General features: G+C 33.1%; 1 protein-coding gene and 1 long non-coding RNA gene across 2 annotated transcripts; both read right to left on the reverse strand.

Annotated features, from left to right (window-relative positions):
- Window positions 1-381: 381 nt before the first annotated feature.
- LOC136970939 (uncharacterized) lies at window positions 382-1,217 on the reverse strand. The gene is made up of 3 exons (XR_010880069.1): window positions 1,060-1,217; window positions 912-971; window positions 382-830 (listed from the first exon to the last, which is right to left on the reverse strand). It is a non-coding gene; the product is annotated as an uncharacterized lncRNA (long non-coding RNA).
- Window positions 1,218-2,341: 1,124 nt separating this feature from the next.
- On the reverse strand, window positions 2,342-7,159 carry LOC136970940 (uncharacterized). The gene is made up of 3 exons (XM_067265429.1): window positions 6,820-7,159; window positions 3,302-3,494; window positions 2,342-3,219 (listed from the first exon to the last, which is right to left on the reverse strand). Exons 1-3 carry the CDS (start codon window positions 7,152-7,154, stop codon window positions 2,389-2,391), a joined length of 1,359 nt encoding a protein of 452 aa, XP_067121530.1. The 5' UTR covers window positions 7,155-7,159; the 3' UTR covers window positions 2,342-2,388.
- Between the last annotated feature and the right edge of the window lie 2,862 nt (window positions 7,160-10,021).

Consider the following 10,021-nt stretch of genomic DNA (forward strand, 5'->3'; position numbering starts at 1 on the left):
TTTGATTATTTAAATAAAGATAATTACAATTAAATTACTTGTCATCTGATATTATCAGTTTCTTGTTGCCTATTTGCATAACGTGTTGTATATAAAGAATCGCCATTAAGATATTCTTAAATCCACTTTGCTATATTAATTAATCATTATTTATTCTAATAAGCAAAATCAAATCGTGTCTAATCTGTTGACAGTGGAGTAATTTGCCGTTCATCATGTAACAACTCTCGTTTTTTTTTTTTTTTTTTTTCTATAAATGAAACATAAAACATTATCTAACATCCATCAAAATTTACTTCAGAATAAGTACATATTTTTTAAAATTTATTTTTTGTTTTAGAAAAATCACAACAGAAAAAGACAAAAAGATGTCTCTCAAAATATATTATACATTTCTTTTTTATTAAATATGAATCTACATTATACATTGTACATCATTATAAAGATTTTAGTCTAAAAATATTTCGGATTTCAAAATTCAAAATCATCCTCGTAAAATTCTATATGTGGAATGACTTTAATTTTGTGCGCATTATAGAATAAACTGGAATGCTATTACATTAATAAAGCTTATTTATACACATAGTAACATTCTCAATACAAAAAAAAAAACAACTTATATATATATATTATATAATATATATAAATCACTACAAGCAACTATAGATGTAATATAGATTATATGCAGTTTTGTTTTCTTCATCTTCCCCATCAAGAGTAACAATGGCATCTCGAATTCACGCATTTTCCGGATCTTTTGCTTTGTCGGATACATATTCGGTAGCATCTATCGTGTACGCATCTAACCGAGCTGTCTGCCATTTCGATAGCTGCGAAAGTTTCATCAGTTAAGCTATTAAAAACTAAGAAAATCGATGGTAAAATAACTTAGAATTAAAGCAAGAACTCACCTACAGCAGACAGTACAAGAACGATAATAAGAATGAAACAAAAACCTCTGATGGCCATATCTGAAAACCAGTTTCAAGAACATGAATATCTTTAAAAGTAGTTTCAAAAGATTCTACATTCGATTCACAATAAAAAAAGAGTACTCACTTATTCAGCAGAGATGTAATGCAAAGTATAGTGGATTGAAGCCAATAGCCAAGACAAAATATGTTTGCTGAAGCACAGGATGTGAAAAAATATTGATTCGAGGAGCTTCATCCTGTTCCTTTCAATTAAAGGTTCTCAGGGATATCCTGATTGTTTTTAATGATCTTAGTTTATTTGTTTGGGAGAAAAAAAATCAAGTTTGATTGGTATTCGAATATTGTGCAATACACTAGAGCTTTCTGATTTACGAGAATGAAAAATTTTCATTGTCAATGTTCAATCGCAGTCACAAACCAAATTCCATCTGGGCAGCTTGGTTAAAACTTTATGGCATTGACACCGAATGGTGTACTTTATTATTAATATCCGCCATTAATATGTTAAACAAGCAGATATAAACTACATCAATTTATATATGGTAACTGATTAGTGTGTTTTAGATGAGAATAGCGAAAATTTAGACGACATCATCGTTGCATCACTCTCCTGTAATCACAATGACAGTCGTTGCGTATTTCCTAGCAGCGTATTAACTTAAATTTCGTAAAAAATATTATCGAATTTTCTACTTTTTCCTTTAAACTTTCAGATACAAATTTCTAATACAATGTTTTTCTTTTTAATTAAAAAGTCGGTATATTCAAAACTTTGGATGATCAAAATTTTAAAAGTCGTAAACACATCATACAGTAGAATTAAAACAATTGAAAAAAAAAAAATCGTTAACAATCACTTTTCAGGCAAGCCACTATCTGGAAAAGCCATCCTTTATATATTTTATATTTTTAGAAATAAAATAAGAGATTTTATACTCCATTTTAATATTTCTAAAGTTTTAAATAATGCCCTTTTACGCTTAAGTTATTAAAACTAATATGAGAATAATCCATCCTTCTCTTAAGTCTATCCTCAGGTTTCTCTAATTCAAATTAGAGAAGCTTGAGGGGGGTTATAAACCCGAAAACATTAGTTAAGAAGAAAATTAATGCTGCGATTAAAGGTAGATAAAATGTAAACTCTCTTTCTACTCACCAATCTATGATTTTAATAAGAATTCATGAATTCAATGCAAAGCAAAATATGAATCTATTTTATGTACAGTACAATATGTATCTTTTGAAAAAGGTAAAGTTTACCCAGAAATCACCCCAGAATATAGTCTGAAATTTTAATACACATCGGTAGTAAATGATAATACTAATTTATATGTATTTTTTGTAACTTCTTTTGAAAATCGAATCATTATTTAGAGGTATGTAATGAAATTAAAATAAATAAAACATTATTAAAATATAAATAGTTTTATTATGACTTTACAGAATTACACTTTCAAGTGAATATCCTATACAAAAACTCACCTTTGTCATCATAGTAACAATTTCCTACTCTATACAATTCTCCTTGTTTGCAACTATCTTTTGGTATCTCTATTTTATCTGGATAGTCTGATGCCTCTCCTAATGGATGTTGATATCCACTTTTGCTATCATATAAATATGGCTGTTTTTTGTCTGAACTTTGACTTCTATGACTGTCTACGACGTATTCGATATTATCGTCATTATACTTTGGAACATTTCTAGAGTTAATTAATATTATATCGTCATTTTCCTTACGATCTCCATTTCTAAAATTATGTTCTTTCTCCGATTTAGTATTTTCTTTAATAGTAGATTGTTCGTGCCTAATTTCTATTGACTCTGTGAATTTAGAATGCAAACGAAAATAAAAATCATTGGAAAAATTAGCTGATGAGTTCTTTGTAGGAATTACAACTTTGCAGAAATTTTCTTTTGTTGAAAAATTATTTGATAATTTAGAGTTCGATTCGATAATTTCAGTCTGTTCGGATTTATCTTTTTCCTTCTGTTTATTTTGTAAATCTAAATAAGGTTTGACAATGGATAGAAATTCTCCCGGTTTGTCGTAATCTCTAACAGTTATTTCTTTTTGAATTTCGGTTTCTGGGTCAGACATGGGAAGAGTTTCATTACCCCGAGAATATTCAATCGTCAGTTTTCCTTCTCGCCATAGCTTTTGCGTTTTAGCAGATATTTTCTCACTGCCCTCTTTAAGTAGCTTGATATTTTTGTAAACAGAATTGTCATGCCTTTGTCTCTCCTTTTCTGATTTTGGCAAATAGTTACTTCTTAGAAATTTCTAAAATAAGATAGTAACATTAAAAAGTATTTACACAACTTAAAATTCTTTAAAAGTTTGCTATACTTAAACAAAAGAATACCTTAACACCCTCTAAACTGATGGGAAAACTTTGACTCAAAACTTCAGGATTCCATTTAACTGGATCGAGTTCATTTAAATACCTTATTTGTTCTTTAGCGGCAACGGTAAGTAGATTCGTCTCTTGTGGTTCACGAAAATGCTTTCGGATATATCTCTTATACTTAATGATCCTTTTTCTTTCCTTCTTTTCTCTAAAATAAGCAGTAAAAATAAAATATTTAATATTTCATCTTTGACAATTTATGTGAGGACATACACTATAAAATGTTTAATGAAATTAAATTTAATTATGGCAATTATTTATGATTCAGTCAAGGTTTAATTATTATAAAACTCATTTTCACAATTGCTCAACGTAAAAAAAAGTTATATAATTTGTAACAGAGTATGCTATTTAATATTTTAAAATATTGCATTGCAAATAAGTTAATCATGTAATTTTCATTCAGTAATATCTCGTAAGGGACGACAAAGATTTTAGATGAAGTTTCTGATATTTAGATTCTTTTTTTGCAAAATTCATAATTCAGTTAGTTGCTTTGTTTTGTTTTTCCACTTGACTCTTCTCCATCCTGAGAGGGCTTTTTTAGGAATAGATTTGGCCATCCTTAATGAAGGCGATAAGGAATGAGGTCTGAGTACAATTCACCCATCCTAATTTGGTAAAAACAGCTCTTCAGTTGCAGTGTTCTTTCATTTTATTTAGTGATAAAATGTGGCTAATATCAACAGCTAATAATTCTAATGTATATATTATGTTACCTAATCTGTGTTCACCAACCAAGCTGACTGCAAGTTTCTTGCAGATTCTTGAAGAAATGACATCATTGGATGAAATTCTTCAGTGGGCTAACTCTGTCCCATTTTTAACTGACTGCAAAGCTTTCTGCAGTTACTTCAAACCAGTCTAACAGCATAAACACTTTAGTGGTGTATATTATCTAGTGTTTCTCAACTATCTCATAAAGATGCTTACGAAAAGAGCTTTTCTGGATGGCATTGCAACTTTTGCTTTCAGCGCATTAAGCTGAGGGCTGCTGCTGCCCTGGACTCCCACATGCATTGTCATCATCGTAATTAGTTAGGAAAACCAAAAAGCAACCATATGGCCAACACATACAAGTCAAGTCACTCACAAAAATTTCTGAACAGACTAGAATCTAATCTGATCCTCAGAGCAGCAGAGAGTTGCCTTTACTGTCTTAGCCATTCACCCATTGAGTTAGATTAGTTTAATTGATACCATGGTTTTATGATGTCATTCAGTGACGTCTTTAGGGCAGAGCATATGGGACCCTGGCCCAGGGCCCCAGGTTGTAGGGGGCACCCTAATCTGAAAGTAATAAAGTTAGAAATAAAAAATAGGTTAACCGAAATAGGTTAATTGAAGTTCAATTAAAATTAAAAACTCAATGATTAATATATTAGCTTAATTTTTGTTATTCTTAGAGTAAGAAAACTTGAAAAATTTTTGATACTTCTTATTCACCACACCTCGACCAAAAACGGTACTCTCTTCCTGCTGCGCAGAAAAATTCCACTTCCTGGCCAAGGGAAGTGAAAAATCATATGTACTCTACGAGAGGAAACAAATAATGCATCCCTAGGTCTGTAATATACTATTGTTTCTGTTTCCTTAAGGGGGCCCCATCTTGGTCCTGGCCCAGGGCCTCTTGCGTTCTAAAGATGGCACTGCGTAAAAGTATGTGTATTTTTTGTGAAATTTTAAATGTCATTTTCTAATTTTATAAAAATTAGACGAGATTTTTAATAGTTTATAACTTTACAAATTCATTGTTGCAAAATAAGAATTCAGCAGCTGTAGAATTTAAGATAATATTAAAAGCTTCTATAAAAATATACAAGTGCTTTAAACAGAAATTGTTTTGACAGAAATAATATACATAATTATTTCTAATTAATTATTTCATGTAGTTTCCATCATATTCCCCTTCTATATAGTAAATAATACACTAAATTATCTCCAAAGTTTAAAAAAAAAAAAAAAAAAAAAAAGCTCCAACTCAAAAGAATTCGTTATATATATATAATGTATTTAGTTCTTTCCAAATTTGTAACAAATTGTATAACTTATAATTGTACTACTTCCTTATTTGGAAAAGTCCACAAACTTGATTAATGCAGACCGAGGTGACGAGTTAACAAAAATGACAAGTTTTGTGGAATAGCAACAATGCTAATCTAAATAATGAAATTTTCATAAATCGATAATAATAATGAATATTATCAAGTTTTTTAAAAATGACTGTTTTCTTTTCAGAATTGTTAGTGACCCACAGCTTCTCTAGAAAAGAAAATAAACCAAATTCCTCGATTGGCCAAGCCGAATCGGTCACTTCCATCCAAACAGTCTGTCGATAACAATTCCGAAAAGAAAACATTTTGTTTGAAGTTACAATAATAATCAGGGCCGGATTATCGAATAGGCAAAGTAGGCAAATGTCTAGGGCCCGTAATCCGGAGGGGCCCGGCTTCAGTGCAGAAGATATCTCTGTTCCGATTTAGAAACTTGAATCGAAATTCGATAGGACAGAAAAATGCCGTACTTAAGAAAAGAATTCCTACTAAGCTCCGCCCGACTAGCCATTACCTGCAGAAAAAAAAAAAAAAAAAAAAAAAGGTCAACAGCCACCCGTGCGTCAGAAGTAATGTACGCCGTGAGATCTCTCGTGCCATCTAGAAATATTCCTAGGACCGCATCTCGTGGTAGTACTGATGTATGGATGGTTATGATTTATTTTATAAATCTACACTTATACGTCGCGACATCGCATATTCGATATAGCGTTCAAGTTGCTCGAGTGCGACGATATTATAAGAGTTAAAAAGTTATGGGTGACACCACGATATCCGTACTGGGTATCACCCATGCTAGCTACGCTAATGTCACATTATATAAGATTTGTTTAGATGCAACTTATTTAAATGGGGCCCCAATTTAAATTTTGTCTAGGGCCCGCTAGAGGCTTAATCCGGCGCTGATAATAATAAAAAGTTTTTGAAATAAAGAGAAAAACCTAGACACATAAGGGGCTTATAAATGTTTTTACCAGATTAATTCTACCACATGTAGTTCCAAAACCATGGGCATACACAGAGGCAGGTAAACAGGGCACTGATACAACCTGCAGTCTATTAATATAACTGTTAAATAATATTTAAACGTGTGAAAGGACTTTATACACATCGGTTAATGTTACCCTAGGTATCGAAGATGGCGGCTCATCTCTGATCTCAGCAATCAGAAGACAGGGAACAGTGGGGACGCACATTCTAACCTAACCTAACCTATTCTAATAATTATGGTAATTTATTAGAATAGGTTAGGTTAGGTTAGAACGTGCGTCCCCACTGTTTTCTTTCTTCTGATTGCTGGGTCGGAGACGAGCCGCCATCTCGATACCTAGGGTAACATTAACCTACACATCCTGTATCTTTTTTTCCCTTTCAATTACTGTGTAACTAATACGTAATTTAATTCTTCTGGAAACTTACTGAATGTGCATATCGTAATAACTATCAGCTTGATTTATAATTTCCTGATATTCGTCATCAGGATCGTGGAGTGGGTCTTGATCCACGAACTGCTTCTCAGACATTCCTAGCCTTCGAAGAATCCTGCCCATTCCACTTTTCATCACCATTTGTCCTCCTCTTCCGTATTTCAATTCTTCCGGAGAAGGTTCGACAGAATTGATGCAAATTTCGTCACGTTTACTCTTGATTGTTTTGATGCGGATCGGCCTCATCTTTTTCGTATAAAAACGAACATTGCTTCCATTAAACGAAAGTATTGTTTTCCTAAAACTAGTAAACACCAACGCAGACATTTTCGCGTGTTACCGTAACTACGCCCTCTGCCGGAATTTAAAATTATTTTGTGTTTAAATTTTGAGAAAACAAAAACAGTAATAAAACTGTTTTAAAATAACAACTAATGAGTAATTATTATTAACCAATCTAAATTACTTAAAATTATGGCACGAGAGGGTCGTCTCGGCTAGGAAGTAGTAGATAGCACGTGGACATTGACGGCCGGGTGGCCTAGCGGTTAACTATTTCAATTGCTTTATCAGGTTTCATTGTATTTCACATTTGCCTTATCCACCAGAAAAACTTGTACAATAGAGTTTTGCTTAATTTTTAAAGTTTGTAAATAAAATTCGGAAAAAAGAAAACTCATTTGTAAATTTTACTTTCAAAATTTTAGCTGTAGCGAATCAATTCAAATGATTGCGTAGAAGGCATTCATCTGTCCGTCACTGTTGACATTTCTCACAGCAGAAATCTCATGAAAATTAGCGAGGTTGAGGCCAGTCAGTGAAATCATGCTCGGCATTCCAAACGCCGTTGTCAAACTTCTAGTCTTACAGGAAAGCGGTGCTGAACGTCCGACGTACACGTTTTCGCGTTTAAAACTTCGGCCTCAACCTCGCTATTATCTTGATTTAATATGGTTATGTGAATTATATCCCTATATTGCATATAACCGTATTAATTTATCTATCTTATTTTTCATGCTGTTCACGATATTAAAAAATCTTCGAAATTGAAGAGAAATAAGTCAATTTTGTTTATGGAGCTACTTAAAGTCAAAGGTGAATCGATTCGGCCAGCTTCGTTGGCAATGTTGAAGGATTCTATCCAGGGACGAATTCTTAGCATACGCCGCATGCTTAATTAAGAGAAAGTTTTGGCTCAATATACTTTTTATATGAGAACAAATAATGCCAATAATAATTAATTCTAACGTGTAAACTCTTTTATCATTCGTGTTAGCTTTTACATTGACAGCTAGCGGGTTGCCGCTTTAAGTCAGCTCGATGCGTGCTCGTGTGGAGGTTTGCCGCAGCAAAGTGCGCGCGCATGACGTCATTCTAAGCATTTAACACGGCCAGATTGTATCGAAAGCTTGCGTACCCAGTCACCATACATGCATTATGTGGTTTCAAATCTTAAGTTGTGAGTTACGTACGTTGTGGCTATACGTTATTTTATTCACATCAAATAACGTTTCTGCCTATTGTTTAATGCAGGGGTTACCAAACTTTTTTCATAGCGGGCCAGATAACTGAGAAAATGACGAGCGCTGGCCGCATAACCATTTTCTTCAATACTGAACATACAAAAAATAAAGAAAACCAATGTATTTTTTTAACAATACATAAGCACGATAGTTGCAGCAAGCTCGTAATCGCTTTTCTTAGAAACTTCATTGCAGGTACTTACACAAAAAGTGCTGATATCCAAAGCCGCCGAATTTTTTATTTCACTGATTTTCCTAAATGTATTAATTGTCAGATGCAAAAATCAGATTGTAAGTAAAAGTGCCAAAATTGGTCCACTTATTTTAATTTTTTCTACATACCTTACGTTTCTATATTCAACGGTTGACTCAACAGTGAGTTTTCCGTTGAACGATCTGACGTCACAATTTGCACAAAAAATAAACGTTTCCGTTGAAAGGGCACTTTTCACGATGGTCGTTCGGCAAACCTCACAAAAAGTACAAAACGAAGAACGAGGTGGATATAGAGGTGAGTAGTTCCCATCCGGAACTACTCACCTCTAGAGGCCAAATCTTAATGTGCTGCTGGAAGTCACTAGTGTATAGAGATTTATTTACTGTTAAATACCTGTTTTTTTTATTTAGTTTTGTATACTTGTTTTGTTCTTAGTATTTTATAGAATGTATAATTATGCAGTTTTTATGGCGCATGTTGGCCTATTCGCGTTTTTCACGAATTATAGAAGGCGCCACTTGTAACTAGTCAAAATTAATCACGTATTACTGTCCGACAGGATGATATATGTTGCTTGTAGTTTACCAAATTTTATAAAGCAATTATTGATATTGGAACACGTCATTTTGTGTGGTATCAAAACAAATGAGCGAGATCGTTCTATACATATTTGCGGTGTTAAGCCTGGACTCCACATTACCTGAAAACAAACTGAACTGAAACATACAGCGTTTTCATTTTACCTTGACGCTACTAGCATCAGAATGAACGTTACGTGGAAATGCACCATCTGTTGATCACTTCTAATTGTCGTAGAGTCAAACATGGACAACACTACGGATTTCGCCATGCTTTCTCTGCATTTATCAACAACGAAAATGTTAATAATCTTTGAAGTATTTACATTTTTTGTCGTACAGACATCTGTATTTTCTAACTTCGATGAATAATTCCAAATCTGTTTCTTCGTCCTTTTCGCTACACTTTCCGCCATTACAACAAACTACACGTGACTACGCGTCACAAATAATTGCGTTTTTATTGGTTGCAGCACGACAGAAGCGCGGAACGAAAACGGAAAAGTTAAATAATTTTTAACTCTGCTTTCAGTCTTGTTTCTGTCCAACTAAACGTTCCAAAACTGAGTTTCGTCAGTTTGGCTTTGTTTTACGATTATGTCGCAAATTCCGGTAATGTGGAGTCCAGGCTTTAGACATCAGCTTTGACATGTCCCACCAGGGCCAGATTTACAAGCTACGTTTAAGCTGTGGCTTAGGGCCCGAGTTCAGAGGGCTCAAAAATTTCTACAAAAAAAGAAAATTGAAGTCAAATTTTCTAATAAAATATTTTTTGCAAACCAACAATATATTCTATTTTTGTAGTATTTAGCATGTTTATTTTCTTTTTATGACTGACTTCTAAAATTGTGAAGGATTGTGACATCACACAAAGTT

Source organism: Centruroides vittatus, unplaced genomic scaffold (genome assembly GCF_030686945.1).
Source record: "Centruroides vittatus isolate TY-2023 unplaced genomic scaffold, ASM3068694v2 contig_2210, whole genome shotgun sequence".
In the NCBI taxonomy this organism is placed as follows: Eukaryota; Metazoa; Arthropoda; class Arachnida; order Scorpiones; family Buthidae; genus Centruroides; species Centruroides vittatus.

What these genes read in the sequence shown, in the direction of transcription:
- LOC136970940 (XM_067265429.1), bottom strand. Translation starts at nt 7,154, where the DNA reads ATGTCTGCGTTGGTGTTTACTAGTTTTAGGAAAACAATACTTTCGTTT. An exon ending in TATTACGATATGCACATTCA is followed by an intron (nt 3,495 to 6,819) that starts GTAAGTTTCCAG and finishes TGCTTATTTTAG; the next exon opens with AGAAAAGAAGGAAAGAAAAA. An exon ending in TCAGTTTAGAGGGTGTTAAG is followed by an intron (nt 3,220 to 3,301) that starts GTATTCTTTTGT and finishes ATCTTATTTTAG; the next exon opens with AAATTTCTAAGAAGTAACTA.